Below are 23852 nucleotides of genomic sequence, written 5' to 3' on the forward strand. Positions count from 1 at the left end.
TGTTGAGAACGGATTGAAAATGGGAGAACTATTCCATATAAATTTTCCTATTATTCATATAACCTTAACCTACAACTCCTAACCCACCTTCTAGGGCTGTGCTAAGAGACAGGAGACAAATATGGAATGTCCATGTGCTATAACTAAGATCCCATATATGTACTTATTATAATAACTTGTACTTGTACTACTAACTTGTACTTTACCTTTGAACTATTCTATATCACAGCCAATCTATTTTCTCCCTATGACTATTTATATTAACTCATAGGTTTACACCCTAGAATTACTCTTACTAGTCCATCCATTTATTCCCTACAACTACTTTACTAAATTGTAGATTTACTCCCTATATAGCTACTCATACTAAAAAAATGCATCCATTCCCATCATTTAGTCATAATTGTACTAACCTATAGATTTACCCCAAAGACGTACTAATACTAACCTTTACATTACTTACCTACAACTACTTGTACTAAACCATAGATCTAACCCCTAGAAATAGTTTTAGACTACCTTACAGATTTAATGCCTCCCTATAATTCTTAAGTATCTTAATATGCTCCATATACCAGCCAAGGCCCATAATAACCAATTAATTTACTAACTATACCTGCCCCACTTGTATTAACCCATTCATTTTCACTATACCTGCCACTTCTCTTAGTAACCCAAATAGTTAATCCTTTTAAGTGCTTATATTCAGATCCAGATCAGTACAAATGCCTAGGGTGCAGAGTGGTAGCAGGTTGCCTCTTAAGTCCCCTCTGAAAGTTGAATATATTTTTTAACTTTCTTTTTTATTTTATATATACTTAAGCTGGGATGAAGCAACATGTATGTTGGGACATACATGCCTGGCAGCATTAAATAAAAGGTGAGTGTTGGGCCATTAGCTTTGAGGTGTGCGTCTCCGAAACAGTTGAAATCTGGAGCTAGGTATATATATATATATATATATATATATATATATACACAGACGAAATATTGCTCAAACAGCTATATATTTATATAACTGCTACCGTCTAATGGTGCTCTCTATAACTACAGCCTATAGATTTACTCTCTATGTGCTTGGCTAGCAGGGCGCCTTTTCAGAAACGAATTGTGTTGTCCACACTGAACGTGACATGAGTATACCACTGGTATAATACCACTGGCTTACAATCTATTGATCTCTGTGCCGTGCTGTGTATGCTGTATAATTGGATGGCAAGTGATGCATAAGTGACCACAACAAAATGGTTTCCTACATTGCTTTTGTTCACATTTTTTTCACAAACCAGCAATATAACTCAACGTCCGTCGTTTCTTTAAAGGCGCTTGCCTGGATGAGCCCTAAATCTCGATATACTCGCCATAAATTTACTCACTTGGGGGGGAATTCAATTAGCTGCGAGATGGTACAACGCCTCAATATTCTTTCTCAAATTCCTGCTCATTTTGCCTTGCGGCCCATAGAGATTTGATGAGAAGAGGAGAGCAGATTTTGTACCGTATTGTCCGGCATTTTGTGCAGCCAGGCATGGAGGAGATGTCTGGCGCACCTTCCAGCTAATTGAATTCCTCCCAATAAATACTTGTACTAACCCATATATTTACTCCACGTATATGTGGAGTTTGAATGTTACCCCCGTGTCTGCGTGAGTTTCTTCCAGGTGCTCCAGTTTCCTTCCAGATTCCACAGACATACTGGTAAGATAATTGGCTTCTGATTAAGTTATCCCTAGTGTGTATGTGTGTACATGTGGTATGGAATATAGATTGTAAGCTCCACATGACTGAAGTGAATGATTAAATATTCTCTGTAAATCGCTTTGCAATATGCGCTCCATGGTACTACTTCAGCCAACCCATAAACTCACTTCTTCATCAACATCGTCACCATCACCATTTATTTATATAGAGGTAGCAAATTCCAGAGCGCTTTACAATTGCGAACAAACACAGTAATAAAACAATACTGGGTAATACATACAGAGGGGTGAGAAGACCCGGCTCACAAGCTTACAGTCTATGGGATTCTTATAACTATTCTTAGTTTACCGTACCCCATAGATTTAGTCCACATAGCCAGGTGGACTGGATGTAACTACCCGTACTAAATCTCTACACGTCTCCTCGGTTTTCTACATTTAAATTCTCCCTCTCTGTTCTAACTGCTGCTTCCGTATATCATTCTGTGAGGTGTTACCTGGTGACATTAGGCAATAATAACATGCACCCTCCTTGCTAAAACTTTTTAGAAATGCATAACTTAAGTTTCTATTACTATATAACTTTCCTCTCCTGACAATAACTTGCGGCCATGGAGTGGCAGTGCATGTCAATTTGTGTCTGTGGCTGCTATGCTGTGGCTGAGAGTGACAGATGTAAATGAATTGTGCCTTGGGGGAAAACGGTAGTGAGGAAGGTGTGGGAGGTAGGAAAAGATTGGGGATGATGGGGGCAGTGAGACAGACTGCTAACAGGCAGAGTGCATGTGAGTGTGTAAAGGAGACAAGAGAGGCAGGACATCACCAAATGTGAGAGGAAAAGGAGCAGTGTGACATAAGGAGGAGAGAGGGAGGAGTGGAGGAGGGACTGCAGTCTTCTCATTGGATCTCCTGGATTCTTTCCCTGGCTAACACTGTCTGCTCGCTGCTCTCCAATATCAAACTGTGCACATACAGCCGGCAGCTTCCAGTCATCTATCAGCCTTGTGTACTGCACTACCTCCCTGTCAGCACTATAAACTGCTACAGGGTGCAGAAGCTGATTATTTTATATATAAAAAAAAAAAGCAACACACTATGGTTGGAACTCTTTGAAGGAAACCAAAAAAATCCACTTAAATCTTCCAGATTTTTATTTAGTTAGGCAGCAAAGGAGTGTGTGATACCTGGGGAACAATGTCACCACGGGGTGGCATTTGGCCCCTGCTGCTGCTTTGGGTCACACCTGGGCTCCTCTCAAGAGAGCCTCAGCCCAGTGAGTATGACTACGTAGGCTTCCAGCCGGAGATGGTACGAAATTACCAAAGTGGAAGGTTTTATTCCCGGACGCCGCAGTGCGTGGACATTCCCCAGGATCTAGCACTGTGCCATGGTGTAGGATACAACAAGATGGTACTTCCCAATCTTCTGGACCATGAGACGATGGTGGAGGTGAAGTACCAGGCTAGCAGTTGGGTTCCCCTGCTGAGCAAGAATTGCCACCCAGGCACACAAGTGTTCCTGTGCTCTCTGTTTGCCCCAGTGTGTCTGGAACAGCCCCTGTACCCATGCCGGTGGTTGTGCGAGGAAGTCAGAGACGCTTGTGAGCCGGTCATGCAGTACTTTGGTTTTCCTTGGCCAGATATGCTTCGCTGCGAGCAGTACCCACGGGAGGACGTCTGCATTGCCTCACCGAATGCTACCCAGGCCCCACGTCCGCGGAGTAAGTATCATGGCAATGCCACCTCTTGTAGTGATAACTAGTTTGTATTACTTTGTATTACTTTCACTTAATCGCCCTTTTGTACAAAATTATACTGTGATTGTTTTTTGTAACTCCATGTAGTTCTGTCTACTTTGACCCCATATACAATGATGCTGTGCATCACTTTCTGTGCTGCACTAAAGCCTCTGTGCTTTGACATTCTCTGATTTTGCCCTTTGTTTCGTATATAGAATTGTTAACAAAAGCTATAGAGAGCTCCCTCACTATACCACCCCCTAATTCCACCCTCACTTACCACCAAGTATGTTCTCAGCAGAAAGTTGGAATAAAATGTATTCATTGCCATATATGTTACACTCTATGTAGCACTCCCTGTACTATAACACCAGCTATGGGTTGTGATCTAAGCAGCTATTATAAGGACGGAGCACTGAAATATAAAATATAAATAGACGCTTTATGCTTTATTCTATAATTTCCTGTTGCCAACTACAGTAGGTAACTCAGGCTGCTGTGAAAGCCTTAAATTTAGAACAAACCTGCTACAGATCTATTGTTCCTGATGACGTTATTTAATACATAGGGACCAAAAAACTTCCCTTTGTTATAATAGAAAAAATATAGGCAGCGCTGATAGAGCTGTCACTTTGCACCCTTCTCATTAATAGGGTAAAATAGTGTTGGCTGTGATCCATGTTTGCCAATTCTGTCTCTGGACTGGTTCTGTTAGTCTGGCTCTAGGCAGATGCCGGAACCTCTGCTCCAGAACAGCTCCACACTACTACTTCAGCTAATCTTCACAAGCTCCAGCATGGTAGCTGTTAATCAATGGGATTATTTCAGGGTCGGTGTCAGCATTTTAAGTAAATGTAGCATATTTGATGGCATAACCTAACCATTGTTAATTGGTTGTAGATATGAATCTATGTTTACATTTCATGCATACATTTTAAGCTGACAGAGGTGCAGTGGTAGAAGCTGAGCTCAAAGCTCCAGAACCATGGTCCATTCTGGTTACGGCTCTTCTGTGCCAGCCAAAAGTCTAGTTTAAAAAAAACTGATCAACTTTCAGTTCTTTAAGCCAGAGGCAAGTCATCCCTACTGCAAACTGTCCAATGTAGTTTAGCATAATAGACCTCATTCAATAATCATGCATTAAATAAGTAAAGAGAGAAGGTTGTATTTAGTTGGTTTTAGTATAACTAACATTAGTCACTTTACTGTGAGTTTTAAATCATTTTGTATCATCTTTGTGCTGACACCACTTGTAAATTGCATTTGCACACTTTGTTGTGTCTGCCTTTATGCTCTGGGACTCTTACAGCGAGAAATGCTGAATATCTATGGAGAGCGGATTGTTCCTGAGGGCAAAGAGACAGTCTATTCATTCTGTTAGCCACTCCGTGAGTGTGTTCATATTGGACACATGTAAGGACATCCTACTGGCCAAACCTTGGACATATTTTTACTGACAACAGTTATACACATTTACTGACTACTGGAACGTTTACTGACATATTGCTATGTTAAATCAAAAAGTGTGCACAACTGAGAGAGGTAATAGAGGAAAGAGGCATCAGAACAATTGACTTAAATTTGCTGAAGGGGTGGGAAAGCTGTGTGAGTGCCAATCTGCAGTAACTTGCAGCAAAATTTACTTTTATTCTGTAACTTGCACTAGTTAATTAAAGTGAATGGCTCCAATTGTCTCCATTCCTTATTTCTCCTGCTGTGATTCCCTCCCTGGACTGAGACTCTCATCTCATCAGACTCACTTATACCGCTTTCATACTGACGCACAGGCAATATCCTGGGTATATGAACCCAGGAAATTACAGGAGGGCAGAGGCTCCCCCGGAGTCAAATTCCCGGGTAGACCGCAGTCTTACTGAACACAAGTCTGCCCGGGGTCTCCATGGCAACATCACAAGAGGAGCTCTGATTGGCTCCTCTTCATATTTTTTTATTTTTTATTTATTTTTACTTTAAGGTTGTGTCTGGTGAGACCCGGGTTGAAAAACCCAGGTCGCAACATTCCTAGTGCAGGCTACCCGGGGCAGACCCTGGAATTATCCCACCAAAAGACCCGGGTCTAATTCCCAGGTCCGATGACTCGTGAATTAGACCTGGGACCATTCATGCTGCACCTCGACCCGGGTCATCTGGGCTTGCCCCAGCAAAACCCCAGGTTTTTGGTGCAGTATGAATAGGGTATTATTAGCAGTGCATTAATTTGCACTGTACTAAAGCCACCAATCAGCAATTAGGCTTTTTCTGCCTAGTGCAAGTTAGACAATGAAAGAAAGTGTCTGATTGGTTATTATACTTTAGTGTAAATTTTGCACCCAAATGCAAAAATCGTTAATGAGTCCTTATGAATTGTACTCAATATTTAGCTAATCTGACTTGTGACACTACAAGTACTCATGTGCATGCTGACACTTATAGTGCCACAAGTCTGTACTTTTAATGGTGTCCCCATCAGGAAATTTAAATTATGGCCATATCATAAAAATATAAATATTGCCCCTCTGCTGATGAAATAGTAAGCCACTGTAATAAAAAAACCCACTTACCTTTAATCCATAATTAAATTTGGTCCACAAATTTATTCTTAAAATTGTCCCCTATTAAAAAATTCATAATCATTTTTGCCCCTCTAGAACAAAAAAAATGGGCTATTTAAACTCCCATTGTGCCTCCTGTTATATTAGCATTGCCCAGCAGTGTAAGAATGATGTATTTGCTAATCTCGCCTATAGAAGCAGAGTGTTTGTTTTAGCTGCCGATTTTGAATTCAAACTCAGGTGAGTTTGCAAAATTTGCAGCTTCATACTTTTGGAGATTTGTATAGCTAGAGTGGCAAAAAATCGGGACCGCAATTTCTATTTTGAAAATGACAATCTCAGGCGATTTTACATCAAATTGCTGGTTAATAAATCGGCTATTTTAAACTCGCCCGAGAAAATCGCTGAAAATTCAAAATCGCAGCTTGATACATTTATCCCCTAGAGTTGGGTATCTCCTCCATCCTTGATGTAAGGTTTGTTTACCTTAGCCAAGTCTCCTGTCTTGTCCAAGACTGTATTCTTCTACATTTCTGTTACTTAGTTCTTTAATTTTTTTTACTCTCTTGCCTGGATTTTGTTATGTATTGCCTGGATAATGAACTAACATTGTCCTCTTTAAGTTGATCACTGACGTGACAAGTTTGTCGATCAAACAAACTGGCCTGGAGGATTAATTGTAAATCAGCACGGAATATGCGCTATATAAATAAGTGATGATGACGATCCATGTGTTAAGGGTTCCACCTACAATTGACATCCATCCTAGTTTCGGTAATTCCCGAGTGAAAATGTGGTGGCCACTATTATCTCTGTGAACATCAATAACTACTGCTAGAGCCCCATGGAACTGGTGGCATGCCGGACTGTCAGATCTGTCCAATTTAGTCTCCTACGTGTATATGACTAGACTGAACACAGGTCTGTCCAGTTTATTCTCCTACGTGTATATGACCAGACTGAACACAGATCTGTCCAGTTTAGTCTCCTACGTGTATATGACTAGACTGAACACAGATCTGTCCAATTTAGTCTCCTACGTGTATATGACTAGACTGAACACAGATCTGTCCAATTTAGTCTCCTACGTGTATATGACCAGACTGAACACAGATCTGTCCAATTAAGTCTCTTACGTGTATATGACTAGACTGAACACAGATCTGTCCAATTAAGTCTCTTACGTATATATGACTAGACTGAACACAGATCTGTCCAATTTAGTCTCCTACGTGTATATGACAAGACTGAACACAGATATGTCCAATTTAGTCTCCTACGTGTATATGACTAGACTGAACACAAATCTGGCCATTTGGCGATCTTGATGAATGGCCACCCTCCTTTGACCCTCTGTCTTGTATGACTACTATATGTTCTTTACTTGACTTGTCAGTAATGCTGTACAAGATAAAAAAAAAGTATATTTAAGTGTTTAGGCATTACATAGATGTACTTCTACAAAGCGACACAAAAAGTCTAGAATATTACATAAGAAGGGAATGACTGAAGGCAGATTGTAAGCCTTTGAGCACATTCTGTTCAGAGCACATCCATGATTTATATAGAGCCTGTACACACAAGTATTTTGTCTTCTCTTTTTCTGATTTCTTTTCTACTTATTTCTTCCTTTTCTTCTGCAATGATTCATCGTTTTGATTGTTGTTTTTCTGTTTTGTATTTTATCAGGTTCAAACAAAGGCTACACACATTCATTTTTCTGGGGGGTCAAAATTACAGTGCAAACACTGCCGTTATTATCGGATGCTAAAAAAACATATTTTCAATAAAGAAATACTTATTCACAGAAAAAAACGCAGCATAGTAGAGGGTTTATTTCTGGGGTGTGAAGGAGCATAGGAAGTACAGAAAGTGTAGTGGTGGAAATGAAGGCTGGAAAAGACATAGAAGTGATATACTAAATGGGATTACACAACTCTATAAGGTAGAAAAGGACCAAGGGTCTGTCCTCAGTTCTTCCCTATCACTGTGCAAACACCTCTTATCTCCATAAGCTGAGCAGGATAAACATTTACATTTAAATGGGCAGGGGAGGGAAGTGTTAGTGCAGATGTGAGAAGAGGTCTTTACCACATCAAAGCCCATATCTTCACTGGCTGCACTAAATACTGAGTGGAGTAATTAAGGAGGGGGGTATTTTTATCACTAACCTCTCTAGCACTGATGACCTTCCCTACTGTACTTTGAAACACCACATTTATTTAATGCAGATAACAGCCAAGTGGCCAGCCCAGTCTGTTCTGTTCCTAGCACTCCCTGTTTGAACCCTGGACGTTTAATATTCAGGGAGATTTCCCCCCCTCAATATTAAGCGGCCTGTTTCATTCAATCAAATCCTCTTGATAAATGTCTTATTTGCCCACTCTCACGTTTAGGGTATCATTTACTAGTTAAATCCTCTCACTAAACATAGATGTCTCTGCAGTTAACAGGTGTATATCACATTATCTATATACTGTAAGCTTGTGAGCAGGGCTCTCACACCTCTTTGTCTGTTTGTTAATGTCCAATCTGGTTTTATTATCTTTTTTTTCTTTTCCCAGTTGAAAAGCGCTGCTGAGATGGAGGGAGTGCAGCATGACCGCATGCCATCCTCATCATCTATTTATACAGCGCCACTAATTCCGCAGCGCTCGTTGTAAAGTTCCGCATGATTCCGGTCCACCTCTACGGGGGGTGCAGTGGAGCCTCCTTTGGTGGAGCTATTTAAGTTATTATTATTATGGTTTACTAATAGTAATAATATGTATACATTCTGATAATCCGGTCAAAGTGTACAGGACACTGTGAAGGGAGCCATTGTGTTGGCTGAGCTAGCATTGTGTAGACAGAGACAGAGAAATGATTAAAAACCAGTGATATCACTGAGGCGTAAGGCATATAATGGCTAGTTCCATAGTGTGTAGGTGACTGGAACATGTTAGTCCTTCCTTTGTTAGTACACAGATTTCTCTTTCATCCCTGTTGTTCTTTGGCTATATTCTTGGTGTGTTATATTCATCTTTTCACAGGCTTCTAACAGTCCTGTCTGGCTCCTTGTGTGAATATTACAACACGCAGCTAAGCTGTGCTTATGTATACTAGTTTATACCATATGTACAAGCCATTTGTTACATAGGGTAATGACACGTGAAAACTAATAATGGGAAGTGCATCCAATGTACAATAAAAAACAAATGCTGGGTGGCAAGGGGGCAAATGCCCCGGGGCCGGTCCTCTAGTGGCCTACCTTGGGCTTGGTCACAGGGCTACCTGCATTTTTATTCTTTAAGATAAAAATAGGCTGCTGAGCCTAGTCTTGCCCTCCGGGGCTAAAATTTCCAAACCAGCCCCTGGTGACAGCCAAGCACCACACTCCCGCTCTGAGGAGCAGAGGATACCGTTCCACCTCCGCCCGTTAAGGTTAGAAGGAGCATGGATGGGGACACAACGCCTGAAGGGAGTAAGGCGCTATTTTCGAGGGGGAAAGTTTGCCGCCTAGGCTCTCCCAGAACCAGGGTCTTCCTGCTGGACAAATTTAAAGCCTTAGAGATTTTTTTTTACAGGAGTAGCCTCATCTTAAAAGTATGGAGCTTTGGCTGAACGTCTTTGTAAGAATACATGTCCAAATTGGATATTTCCTTTAAAGTGGGCCTATCACTTACACACAGTGGGGGACGCCATTTTGCAGGCTGAACCAGTCTGTAACCCAGCAATTTGCTCGGAAACCAATGACATCAATATTCACTAACTTCTATCCATGAGGTGCTGGTTCCTAGTGAAACGACATGCTCAGTGACTAATATACAACATGGGAGACTCCACTGTGCTTTGGTGACTGGTTCACTTTAAGTCAGGGTACCAAGAAATAAATTAAGAAAATAAGTCAGATTTGGTTATTATGCTTGGTGTGAAGAATGGGGCGCACTGTAATTTAAATACAAAACACAAGGGGCATTTATTAAACTAGTGCCTGCAACTGTACAAGAAAAGATGCTGTAAACCATATCAACCAATCACACATTTGCTCTCATTTTCCAATCTGTACTATGAAAATGATGGGTACAATGGATTGGTTGCTCTGAGTTACGGCCCCTTATTGTACCGCTACTAGTGAAACAGTTCTCATTAATGTCCCCCATTGTCTGCAGATGATTAGAACAGAAAGTAAAGCGGGCACATCACGGAAAGAGGAACTGGAGCTGGTTGGTAAAAAATAATGAATAGGTTAATATATAAATAAGTTTACACCACACCTGGGGAAGGGAACACATTGCTCTAGTGCTGGAGAACGCATAAGTCTATTACAATTATAAAAGTGGGATAGGAATGACAGGTCTGGATCAGCAGGGGGTAGCTGGCCAGGATAGCAGGGGGCCAATTGTACCTCTAACAGCTGATATTTTAATGGTTAGAGCCTCCAGGGAAGGGCAGTTGTCAGCCACAAAGGCCAATGCTATAAAGCTGCAGCTGCCGCAGATTGCTTAGAAAAGTGGATTGTCTGTTAATTGCTGTCTTCCATCATGGCTAGTGATTGACATTTATTCTTTTAGAAGCTTTGAGGAATATTTTTGTCCCTTACTTTTCCCACCTAAACTTGACCATTAGACTAGAGAGCTATCCAGACCTGCCTTTATTTAGAACAACCAATATAGAGATCTACGTAGCCCCAAAGGCTTGCAATCAAAACCTAATCTTTTAGATAGAAAGCTTACCACTTTCCAGTGTTCTCCTGCTTTAGCTAATGGCTTCCATAGTACAATCTTAGTCTTACCTAATTATGAATGGTAAAAGGAAGACTGGGTGGGCCAGAGTTTCTTCTGAGTGTCCAAATTCGGTGTTGCCCTGTGAAGCACAGCTGTGCAGTACGTGATAGGCGTAGATGGAGCAGGAAGCAAGACTGAGATCCATTTACACATCAGAGTCTGACAGAGAAGTCACAGGGAACCAGCCAGCTAAATGTGTCACTTGAAGTGTGAGTGTGACTCCTTACACCAGTAAATGGGAGAGGTGAGCCTTGTTCTGACACATGGAGATACTAGAGAACTAACAGATGTAGTTATGTAGCGTAATAGGAGGAGTTATTACAGGCGATATATGGAGTAATAGGAGGAGCTATTTGGAGGGGATATATAGAGTAATAGGAGGTATTATTGGGAGATGATATATCCAGTAATAATAGTTATAGGGAGGTGATATATGGAGTAATAGGAGGAGCTATTTGGAGGTGATATATAGAGTAATAGGAGGTATTATTGGGAGATGATATATCCAGTAATAATAGGAGTTATAGGGAGGTGATATATAGAGTAATAAGAGGTGTTATAGGGAGGTGATATATGAAGTAATAAGAAGCATGGGGAGGTAATATATGAAGTTATTGGGAGGTGATATATGGAGTAATAGAAGTTATTGGGAGGTGATATATGGAATAAGGAGTTATGGAAGGTAATATGTAGCATAATAGAAGGAGTTACTGGGAGGTGATATATGGATTAATAGGAGGTATTATTGGGGGTGATATATGGAATAAGGAGTTATGGAAGGTAATATAGCATAATAGAAGGAGTTACTGGGAGGTGATATATGGAATAATAGAAGTTATGTGGAGGTGATATATGGAATAATAGAAGTTATTGGGCGGTAACATTTGGCGTAATAGAAGGAGTTACTGGGAGGTGATATATGGAGTACTAGGAGTTATGGGGAGATGATATATGGAATAATAGAAGTTATTGGGCGGTAACATTTGGCGTAATAGAAGGAGTTACTGGGAGGTGATATATGGAGTAATAGGAGTTATGGGGAGATGATATATGGAGTAATAGGAGTTATGGGGAGATGATATATGGAGTACTAGGAGTTATGGGGAGGTGATATATGGAATAATAGAAGTTATTGGGCGGTAACATTTGGCGTAATAGAAGGAGTTACTGGGAGGTGATATATGGAGTACTAGGAGTTACTGGGAGGTGATATATGGAGTAATAGGAGTTATGGGGAGGTGATATATGGAGTACTAGGAGTTATGGGGAGATGATATATGGAGTAATAGGAGTTATGGGGAGATGATATATGGAGTAATAGGAGTTATGGGGAGATGATATATGGAGTAATAGGCGCTATTGGGAAATAATATATGTAATAATAGGAGTTATTGGAAAGTGATATATGTAATTAATAATTATAGGAGTTACTGGGAGGCGATATATAGAGTAATAGAAGTTATTGGGAGGTGATTTGTTTAATAATAGGAGTAATAGGAGGCATTATAGGGAGGTGATATATCATCATCATCATCATCAGTTATTTATATAGAGCCACTAATTCCGCAGCGCTGTACAGTGAACTCACTCACATCAGTCCCTGCCCCATTGGAGCTTACAGTCTAAATTCCCTAACATACACACAGACAGAGAGAGAGACTATGGTCAATTTAATAGCAGCCAATTAACCTACCAGTATGTTTTTCGGAGTGTGGGAGGAAACCGGAGCACCCGGAGGAAACCTATGCAAACACGGGGAGAACATACAAACTCCACACAGATAAGGACATGGTTAGAATTGAACTCATGACCCCAGTGCTGTGAGGCAGAAGTGCTAACTATTAAGCTACCAGTAATAACAGGCAAAACAGGGAGGTGATATATGGAATAATAGGAGGTGGCATATTGAGTAATAGGAGGTGTTATATGAAGTAATTGGAGAGATAATTATACGTGGGTGGAGTTATTAGGTGTATTACATGGAGTAATATGGATTCATTATTGTGAGTATTGTACGAAATATTAGAAAAAGCTATAGGGAGATATAGAATGACAGAATTAGTTGTTGGGAATGTAATGTTAAGTAAATTTGGAGTTATTGGGTGTGTTATATGGAGTAATACAATATATTATGGAGGTGCTACAGTATATAGATTAATGAAAGGGGCTATTGAGATTGTTATATGGAGTAATAGGAAAGGTTATTAGGAAAGTTGTATGGAGTTATGGGATTATTATATGGAATAATGGGAGGTGATTTTAGGAGTGCTGGATGGAGTAATGGGAGTGTTTTATGGAGTAATGGGAAGCGTTACTGGGAGTGCAGAATGGAGCAATGGGAAGTGTTATTGGGAGTGCTGCCTGGAGTAATGGGAAGTGTTATTGGGAGAGCTGGATAGAGTAATGTGATGGATTAGGGGAATTATTACATGGAGTGATGGGAGGAATTATTTGGATTGTTACATAGGGTTATGGAAAGAGTTACTCTGGATCATTACACAGAGTAGTGTGAGGAGTTTTTGGGAGTATTTCACAAAATAATAGGGGAGAATTGGGAAGTTTTAAATTAGCAATCCAAAACAAAGAAAAAAAAGTACTTTGTGTACAAGGCACTGCTGGTGTAATAGTATTTAGAGTGCCTCCTACAAAAAGTTAATAAAGTGTGTGGTTGAGTGTTAGGAAAGAATGTATATGTGTATGTAACATGTTGCTGTTTGCACTCTTACAACATTTTAACTCTTCTGACATTTATATGTCGATGACTTTGTGCTGCATATAGTCAGAATCATTGGGCCTGATTCATCAAGGCACGGATCTGACTATTTTGTGCGTATCGCATGCAAAATCACTCTGCGCATGCCCAGAACCGGGCAGTATGCACCTGAGCGCAGGCACGTTTACTGCATCTACATACACAAAGCACAATTACTACAGCATACGATTTCTGGGAGAGAATGTGGCGAGGAAGGGGCATTCGCCCGTAGTCAGTGTACAGTAAATGTAAACTCAAGGCAGCCACGTAGCAATCAAGCTTGTTTTTCTGCCCTTTCTCTTGCTCCAGCTACAGGGTAGTATACGTCTTGATCTCATATGCATGCTATAACATGTGTTTGCAATCAGAAGCAACTGTAAACCTTTATTGTATGTTCAGTGGACATTAGCAACATCCTAATAAATGTATTTTATGGGAAGAAAAACTATTATTATTATTATTATTATTATTATTATTATTTTTAACCTATTCTGTCATTAATGCTTATATTATTAACAGGTGGCATTAATTCAAAAATCATTTATTTCTGTGCATTCTTTTGAAAATGTATATTCCACATAGGTTTTGGATGTATCCTGCAGTGTACTGTATAATAGAACACAACAGACCTACACCTGAATTCATCAGCGCACGTATCTTCAGATCCATTGCTTGTTGAATTCAGAAGTACGCAGAGCCGATTTCCGTGCGTTTTTTAAATGAACGCACATTTTGTTCAGAATGCGTGCCTTTATGAATCAGGCCTATTGTGTTTTGCACTCTAGTTTTGTGCTGTCCGTGTTTGGCAGTATAGTGATTCTATGTAAACCATATTCACCAACTTTATGAAGTTGGCTTCCGGGAGCCTGCCGGGGGAGGGGGGCGTGAGGGGGTCGGGGCGCCAAAATCATGTCATTTTGTAAAATTATGCGTTTGCGTCATTATGTCACAGGGGGGCAAGGCAAAATGCCGTGATTCCCAGAGAAACGCACCATTTTGGACCAAATTCTACCCACTTCACTAGGAAGTGGGCAGATTCGGGAGATTGCCATAATCTCCCGGGAGTCCGGGAGACTCACCCAAAATGCGGGAAGTATGATGTAAACGTGTTTCCTTGCCCAAAGCAATTACTTTTTTTGCTCTTCAGTTTTGGGTTGAGTCAACATTTTCTGTGTACTTATATCTTATAATGTAGGTTTTGTTTGGTGTATATTTTAATTTATAGGTTCTTGATCTTTGTCATAAGAATGCACATGTCTTTATATTCAATTGACAGTGTTAAAAAATGATAACAAAAATAATATCAAGTAGCACAACTGTGTTGGGTCTCAGGAAGTAAACAAAACCTCAATGCGGCCCACGGGCTGCCAGTTGGACTGTGCTGAGATAGATAATTAAATCCTGACTTTTATTGATATCTTGTATGTCTTTGTGTATTAAACAGGGACGGAGGTGTGCCCGCAGTGTGACAGCGAGATAAAAGCCGACTCCCTTTATGAACACATGTGCGCCAGTGAATTCGGTAAGAGAACCAGGGTCTTCGTAAATTAATCTTAGTCCACAGCATGTGAGTGTATCCCTTATTGGTACACTGGGGAGCTGTGACTATTGGCTTAGAACATTATCCTGTTATCCTCAGTTTAAGGAGCCTCCATTGATACATGTAGGAACCAGGGGCCTGATTCATTAAGGAACTTAAATTAAGAAGTTTCTTATTTCAGTCTCCTGGACAAAACCATGTTACAATGCAAGGGGTGCAAATTAGTATTCTGTTTTGCACATAAGTTAAATACTGTCTGTTTTTTCATGTAGCACACAAATACTTGAAAGCTTATTTGTACACTGAAATTTAAAGTTGATATTTGTGTGCTACATGAAAAAACAGTCAGTATTTAACTTATGTGCAAAACAGAATATTAATTTTTACCCCTTGCATTGTAACATGGTTTTGTCCAGGAGACTTAAATAAGAAACTTCTTAATTTAAGTTCCTTAATGAATTAGGCCCAAGATCGCTCCTGTAAATGAAACTCTCTGAGCTTGTCGCGGCTTACTCTCTCTCAACGCTTTTAGGACTCTATAAAGAAGGACAATATTTGGAGAGTAGAGCTCAGTGTTATGTTATTTCAGGCCCACCCGCTTTTATATTGCCACACCGCATCCACCTGCTGACATCCTTACGTTTCAACCCCAATAATCTCTGCACTTGATTCTTGTAAAGCAATTAGGTCATATAAAACAACATTTTAAATCTCCCCTCTGGGAATGTGAAGAAGGGAGGGGGCAGGGAATGTGAAGGCATCATTTTGCCACGGTGGGGACTGAAGGGCGGAGTCTGGGACAAAATGACGAGATTCACTGTAGATCCAATCATGGAGGCTTCCATCTGGCCTCTGATTGCGCAGGGGAGGGGTGAATCCCAGGTAATTCAGGTTGGGGGGCATTATTTTTGCAAACATTCTACCAAAGGTGGAATTAGCCTTTAATATGGAGTATCTGCACTAATATGGAGATTAATATGGATTATCTCCACTAATATGGAGATTAATATGGAGTATCTCCACTGACAAAAATAGCAGTTGTGATCATTTCCCTGCTTAACGTGGCTGGACTGTAGTGTCCCTTTAAATCTCAGCAAAGCAGCGTGGGAACATGTAGCACCTGGCCCTTTGCTGTCCCAGCTGTTTGCAGGCCGGATTGATACTGCTGAGAGATACTGTGTGATCTCCTTTCAAAATAATTATTAGACCCCATTGTATGTGGATGCTCCTCAGCTGCAGTATGGTGGGCCGTTCCCTGTGACCCTCAGCAGTTCCAGACCAGCTACAAGCCTGACCCAGGAAGCAGCAAAGAGCTGGATCCTCTCTCTACTCGCACATCATTGAGTGTGTGAGCGGGGCGGAAGGCATCACATTGAAAGTGTAGGTTGATGCCAGATCCTGGCCACCTCTGAGGGCCCGAAGTCTTGTTATTGCTTGTGGGGGTACATTGTTTGCTACGTCCCTTGTACTCAGGCATGTTAAGCAACAAAATGTCATTTATTCTGCAAATCCACATTTTGAATTTTTTTCAATCCCTCTTATATGTGTTTGGGTGTGAGCCCATTATCACCAAATTATTACCAAAACTTGCTTCCAGACAAACCATGTTGCACTGCTATGGGTGCAATTATATGTTTTATAAATTATTATATATTATATTTTTATTTATTATTATTATGTTTTTGCATGCAGAGGAAATGCTGCAAAATTTCACATTCTGCACACAAATACTGTCCTGGGGGTATATTTACCAAACTGCAGGTTGGAAGCAAGTGGAAATGTTGCCTATGGCAACCAATCAGATTCTAGTTATCATTTATTTTGTACATTCTAAAAAATGACAGCTAGAATCTGATTGGTTGCTATAGGCAACATCTCCACTTTTTCAAACCCGCAGTTTAGTAAATATACAGTTTTACAGTTAGGACTTGCTCTTAACTTGTAATCCTCCCCTATATGTATAACCGTTAAAGTAATCCCATTTTGCATTCCTATATATGATAGACTTCACCTACACAATCTTTATTTTCTGACGTTTTCCTTGCTGTAGCCCTGAAAGTTTCTGTGCGGGAGGTGAAAAAGGAGAGTGGAGACCGCAAGCTGATCCTTCGTAAGAAGAAAGCACTGAAGAAGGGTCCTATCCAGAAGAAGGAATGGGGTGATCTGGTCCTCTATCTGAAGAACGGAGCAAATTGCCCATGTCCGCAGCTGGAGCAGCTGACCGGCCAGTTCCTGGTTCTGGGGCGGAAGGTGAAGAACCAGCACATTCTCACTGCGATTCACAAGTGGGACAAAGCCAACCGGGAGTTTAACCGATTCATGCGCAAAGTGAAAAAGAACAAATGTCCAAAACCTCACTCCGTCTTCATGTGAGAGCGTTTCCCCCTTTAAAGACAAAGCCAGTCCTGTCCCGTCACGTCCTGTCTCTTCAGCTGGAGCTGGGACTCTGAAGCAGATTAGAGCAGTGAGATGGTGTCAAGGGGGAACATTAACTTTACCCTCTCTCTAAATCACAGACACCGGGGAGAGATCATCCACTGAGAGACTCTGGGACTGCACTAAAGCTGGAATAAATGGTACAGAATGACCATGTGATTCATTGGTACAAGTCAGAATGATGAATTCTCCTACTAATCCGGCTACTAACCCCATTCATTCATTGAGTATTCATTCATTCATTTACAAATCTAGAATTCTCCTTAGCACCAGCTTCCGTTCATTCAGTACTGCAGTCTGGCTATAGCGCATACAGATTTACTTAATGCTGACATGTTGCAATTTGCTTTATAGTTTCATATGAACCGGTCATCTAAAAATAAGTTTAAATGTCGACTAATTATTCTGTCTATAATTCGTCTTCTGTAAGGTACACGTATATCATTGTCATAGGGAGATAGCCATCAATGTTTCTATGCAGCAGACCTGAAAGTCCCATCAGTCACTTAGACACCAGGGGGTAAATGTATCATACTCCGGTTTCTTCAACTCGCGGGAGTTCGGCGAGATGACAGCTAAAAATTAAAGCGGCGCTGCCTTGTAAAGGCAAGTTTCCCTTTACAAGGCAGCGCCGCTTTAAATTTTAGCTGTCATCTCGCCGAACTCCCGCGAGTTGAAGAGACCGGAGTATGATACATTTACCCCCAGGGGCCTGATTCATTAAGGATCTTAACTTGAGAAACTTCTTATTTCAGTCTCCTGGACAAAACCATGTTACAATGCAAGGGGTGCAAATTAGTATTTTGTTTTGCACATAAGTTAAATACTGACTGTTTTTTTCATGTAACACACAAATATCAACTTTAAATTTCAGTGTACAAATAAGCTATCAAGTATTTGTGTGCTACATGAAACAACAGTCAGTATTTAACTTATGTGCAAAACAGAATACTAATTTGCACCCCTTGCACTGTAACATGGTTTTGTCCAGGAGACTGAAATAAGAAGTTTCTCAAGTTAAGATCCTTAATGAATCAGGCCCCAGATTCTTTATGAGGTATGGTAATGTAAATAGGACATCCTGTGTGACTGGGCACCTTGGAGGGACATGGGGGTGAAAAACAGCAGATGTCCTAGATCTGATCTCACAGGTGACCCAGCAGTCTACCGTTTAGAGCAGAGACAGGCGACCTGTGGCTCTCAACTGTTGTGGGAGTACAAATCCCAGCATGCCTTGGCAGCCAGATGGAGAGCCACATGTTGCCTAATCCAGATTTAGGCCTTGGCTAACCCATTCTCACCAGCAAATGAAAAACAAAACAGGGACACATTGCCGCGGTTGACCTGTGACGACACTCACCGGCAGATCGTGGTCATCACCGGGCTGGATTTTAGGCAGCCTCAGACCATCTGATCAATTCTTCTATATCGATCATGATATATGGCTATTTTGAACCTACACATGACCCATATTTTAGGGCCAAGTAGTTCTACATCAAGAGACTTTGGACTGTGTAAGCGGAGTTCATACAGCAGCCAGTTTCACGGTGCTGCCACAAATCTCTCCAAGCTTGCACAATACAAAGAGTCATGGATAAATCCCCGGAACGCTTCACATTACTGCCATAACGTTCACAAGATCTAGTGACAAAACGTAGTGCTACTGAATAAGCCTGGGGGTCCTTTGCAGATGGGTCATGCAGTTCACGGAGGGAGGATTACTCCATTCCACCATGCAGTCCCATACAATAAAATCATGCTATTGTGACCTATTGACCCGGACTGAGCAGATTGACTCCTGTATAAATTGCTGCATCTGACTTCCAATAAGCAGTTAACAGGGTGGATCCCAGGGGACGATGCCCCCTCCTAATTGCTACATAAGAGGGCAGGACATACACGGAGGTATTTCCAAAAGTGGACTTGATTAGTTTTCTAATTATGTTTCTAGACATCAGACATAAAGACATTGTTAGTGAAAAACAAAACAATGGATACAAAAGCTGATGTACAAGCCAAATTTGGGGCATGGATGGAAAAGATTAGGAACCCCGGGAATAAACAAAAAAGATTTTTGTTTTTATTATAGGTGAAAGGTTCACTGGTTGCTTTTGAGACCCTGTTGATGCTTTAATAAAACAAAACTCTATTAGTAATTCCGAAGCAGTGATTACGGAACAAGATTGCAGAGTTTCATATGTCATTACTTAGTAATATCCGGGCTGCGAGCACTCTAAGATAAATGAACTACTGTATTCCGTAATCCCATACCTCGCAACAGGACCCATTTTCACCAGGACACAATGTTCTGCTTCCTGTTTTCCCACTGAACTTCCAAATTAATTAACTTGTATTGAAGAATTGCTATTCAAACAACTTCTAACTTTTCAACAGCTATTTAAAGTAGTCGCGTTACTATTTTACAAGAAGCTCTGTGTATTATTACAGAGGTAGCATTACAGAGGTATCAACCAATGACTTCAATATATTTATTTCATATCCTGCGTTAGTTTCTGTTGTTATTTTAGGGAGAGATTTAGCTGTCAGACAACTGCATTCTATAGTCGACAATTACAACAGTGACATCTGCAGTCTGAAAGGTGGCACTACACTTCATTAATACATTGGGCTCTATTTTACTGTTAAGCAGCAATAACTACAATTTTCTGTAGCCGCTTATTGCAGACATAGAAATTATTTTATTGCCGCCATTTACTAAGAATAATTTTGCTGGGGCAACTGAGTGAAAGTGAAAGCCCTGACTTTCAATTATAAAAATATTTTGGAAATAATAAAAAATAAACTAAAAATTACATTGGGATTCTTTTTAAATAAACAAAGCATTTTTAATCAATATCCTATGCTATAGCGATATGAGGATTGCGTTGGTACATGTACCGCTGCAATGCTTCTTAAATAGGCTTCCCCCAGAGGGAGTTACTGCATACTTGCCCACTCTCCCGAAATGTCCGGGAGACTCCCGAAATCTGGGTCGGTCTCCCAGACTCCTGGGAGAGCAGGCAAGTCTCCCGTATCCGGCAAATACCTGGCCAAAATAACGTGATTCGTGGTGAATCGCGTCATTTTGCCCCTGCATTAAAACATAATTTCCGACGTGGGGGCGGGGCCATAATGCCGCAACTGACCGTGCCCCAACCCCTCACACCCTCTAGTCACGCCCCCTGTCCGGGATCTCCCGGACTTCAGTGCCTAAATGTAGGCAAGTATGAGTTACTGCCTTAATTTTCTCTAGATTTTTTTCTGGAGAAATGTGTTTTCTCCCTATAGTAAAGCACATTATATTTAAAGGCAAAAATAAAAACAATCAGAAGTATTCATATCTAATTAAATTCATTTCAGTTTTCAATTATATTTCACTTATTACAGAATATAGTATATTTGGATGATGCCCACCTTTAATGCAGCCCAGGGAAAGTTAAGTTACCACAATTGAAAGATAAGTGATAAATGGCACTAGAACATTATAAAAGACTCGCAGTGAAAAATTTCTTCCATCTGTCTCCAAAAATGCACATTGTGGAATATATATGAGGTTGCACCTACTAGAAGTTCTAAAAGTGCCTTGTAAAGACTGTGACTTCAGCGCAACTCCATATTTATAGCAGAAATGCTGCACATCACATGGTTTAAAGATAAAAAAAATTGTACCAGTAAACTATGCAAAAATGGCACAAAAGAGTAAGTTATCTGAATGTAAGACCCAGGCATAAAATAAGTGAATGCACCCAAAAAGTATATAAACAACCAAAATAAGCGATGATATACCGGGTCTGCCACAATAGCACTCATGCACGTTGTATACAATAGAAAAGTAAATTTATTAAAACAATCTAAAAACCACAAAAAATGGTAAATACATTGTGACCATTTGTTAGATAGTAACAGTGCCAATTAGAACATATAGCAAAGTAGGTGCACCTACACGATGTTCAAAAAATATCAAAAATGGATATCGGTATATACCAGTCCAGCAACTTTACACAACCACTTCTCTTATCTTTGTAGTGCGCTGTAAGGTGTAAAAATTCATTGAGACAAAGTTCCCAAGTTCCATAGAACTATGGTATGGAGCTGTAGAATATTGTATTAAAGAAGGATAAACTGCGTAGGTAGTAACCGGACTCCAATTGGTAATATCAAGGTGTGTCAAAGTCTTACCAGATCTCGCATCATATGCAAGACCCGTACCTCGGTGGTATAATCCGATACCTCAGTTGAATAGACATCCTCTAGTTGGTAGTTTGCAAAAACCAGTCGGAACTCCGATCATCGCTCTTGTCCGCTCCACACTGTCAGCACACAATAGCGCATGGGGTCGTGCACATCAGACGTCATAGAGGTGCGCACCCGTCTCCTACAGGACTCTCCAAAAGTTGTCAAGGAGTAAGTGGTCGCTTGTAAAGAAGCACAGCTGGTGATCAGCCCCGTTATTGCACGGCTTCCTCTAGCAATCTCACGCAGCTGGAATCAAACGCGTTATCACCGTGATAACGCGCATGAGTGCTTTTGTGGCAGACCCGATATACCATCGCTTATTTTGGTTGTTTATATACTTTTTTGGGGTGCAGATCCCCAGCGCTGGTACCCCGTCTGAGCAGCCATTTTTAGTGCCGGAATAAGTTTTTATATTTGTTGGCACCCAAAAAGTATTTTACTCTTTGTCACCGATTTACATTACCTGTGCAGGATTGTTTATAGACTTTTAATTTTTTTTGAGATTTTGTGACTTTTCCATTAAAATAACTATATTCATTCAGCAGCTGTTTTTAATAAATGCAACACTGCATCATGGGAGAAACGGGTAAGGTTGGATGGTAGTTTTTGTGAAAGCTTTGCTGACTCCTGTTATTGAAGATTAGATGGGAAACTGTAACTTCATACATTAATGTTTCACTATCTGATACCAAAATGTGGTTTAAGGTATTTGTGATTCATGTATAATCAGCTAAACTTGGGGGGTATTGGTACTAAAGGGGCTTACTTTTGCCCAAATTTATCATTTAGCCATTCCCCCAGATTATTTACCATTTCCACATCATATACCAATCCTCCCAGGCAATGTCATTAAGCTCCACAATAAACCAGGGACAGTCTGGCAGTGCATCAATGTGAAGCTCATTCATTGTGATTCACTGCCAGACATGTCTCCTTACTGCAGACCAGGCTCAGAATCCAACTAATTGTGGCCCTAAATTATGACCAATAAAATATTACATCTAATTTGCTGCTTGGTAAAAGCAACTGATATTTTGTTGCTTATTATTAGGGCTCATTAACACAAGGACTTTTCTTTACATATCTATTTGTTGCATTACGCACAGAGAAGAAGAATTGGATCCCTGTAGTCACTGTCTTCCCCTGTATTTTTTCCGTGTATGTTCTGAGTGGATTGCAAACCCAGGGAGATTTACTAAAAAGTATTTGCATCATCAAGCTCTATGACTGACAATACAAAGAAGTCTTCTGATTGGTTGTCGTGTTTTCTTTTCAATTAGTTCATGTTTGCACTTTCTAAACATCTGCAGAATGTTAGCGCATCACAATCACAGGGCTTTACCGCATTCTGCTTCTGTGGATTCTCATGATCAGTTCAGTAAGTCATAATGACAGCATTGTGCTTTTTCCATATTTTTTTGTTTAGCCACTGTGTCAGCAGACATGCTTAACCAGATAGCATCTGTTCAGTACAAGCATACTTATGCTACAATGTAACAATGCATCTATCATCAGTTTCTCTTCAGAGTGTTATCCACCAACTATGACATTGTTTGCAATCATTTAGCCCTGTTTATGGTGTGTGAAACCTGTCACAGAGATGAAAGGCGTGCAATTGTTTTTTTGTTTTTGTTTTTATTTGTGTAATATAATCTTTTTTTTTAGCTTTTGGAATATGAATCATTTCACTCTTTGAATTTTATGAATTCTTTTTGACTTCTAAATTAAAGAGAAAAAAAAATTAATTCTAACCCAGAGAGTGTATAGCATATTGATTGTTAAGGTTTCTGTCGAAACTGTAAAAAGTCTTCCTGTGTGTGATGCTAGCTGTCCTCTCTGAAGGCTGTGTGTGTGATGCTAGCTGTCCTCTCTGAGGGCTGTGTGTGTGATGCTAGCTGTCCTCTCTGAAGGCTGTGTGTGCGATGCTAGCTGTCCTCTCTGAGGGCTGTGTGTGTGATACAAGCTGTCCTCTCTGAAGGCTGTGTGTGCGATGCTAGCTGTCCTCTCTGAAGGCTGTGTGTGATGCTAGCTGTCCTCTGAGGGCTGTGTGTGTGATGCTAGCTGTCCTCTCTGAAGGCTGTGTGTGCGATGCTAGCTGTCCTCTCTGAGGGCTGTGTGTGTGATGCTAGCTG

At 40.6% G+C, this 23852-nt stretch overlaps 1 protein-coding gene across 1 annotated transcript; it reads left to right on the forward strand.

Annotated features, from left to right (window-relative positions):
* The first annotated feature begins 2610 nt into the window (after positions 1–2610).
* Positions 2611–17887, forward strand: SFRP1 (secreted frizzled related protein 1). Its single transcript, XM_075207212.1, has 3 exons — positions 2611–3420; positions 14953–15030; positions 17099–17887. The coding sequence occupies exons 1-3, from the start codon at positions 2895–2897 to the stop codon at positions 17419–17421; spliced, it is 927 nt and encodes a 308-aa protein (XP_075063313.1). The 5' UTR covers positions 2611–2894; the 3' UTR covers positions 17422–17887.
* The last annotated feature ends 5965 nt before the right edge of the window (positions 17888–23852 follow it).

This window comes from Mixophyes fleayi, chromosome 4 (genome assembly GCF_038048845.1).
Source record: "Mixophyes fleayi isolate aMixFle1 chromosome 4, aMixFle1.hap1, whole genome shotgun sequence".
Classification (NCBI taxonomy): Eukaryota; Metazoa; Chordata; class Amphibia; order Anura; family Limnodynastidae; genus Mixophyes; species Mixophyes fleayi.

What these genes read in the sequence shown, in the direction of transcription:
- SFRP1 (XM_075207212.1), top strand. Translation starts at nt 2,895, where the DNA reads ATGTCACCACGGGGTGGCATTTGGCCCCTGCTGCTGCTTTGGGTCACA. An exon ending in CCAGGCCCCACGTCCGCGGA is followed by an intron (nt 3,421 to 14,952) that starts GTAAGTATCATG and finishes TGTATTAAACAG; the next exon opens with GGACGGAGGTGTGCCCGCAG. An exon ending in CATGTGCGCCAGTGAATTCG is followed by an intron (nt 15,031 to 17,098) that starts GTAAGAGAACCA and finishes TCCTTGCTGTAG; the next exon opens with CCCTGAAAGTTTCTGTGCGG.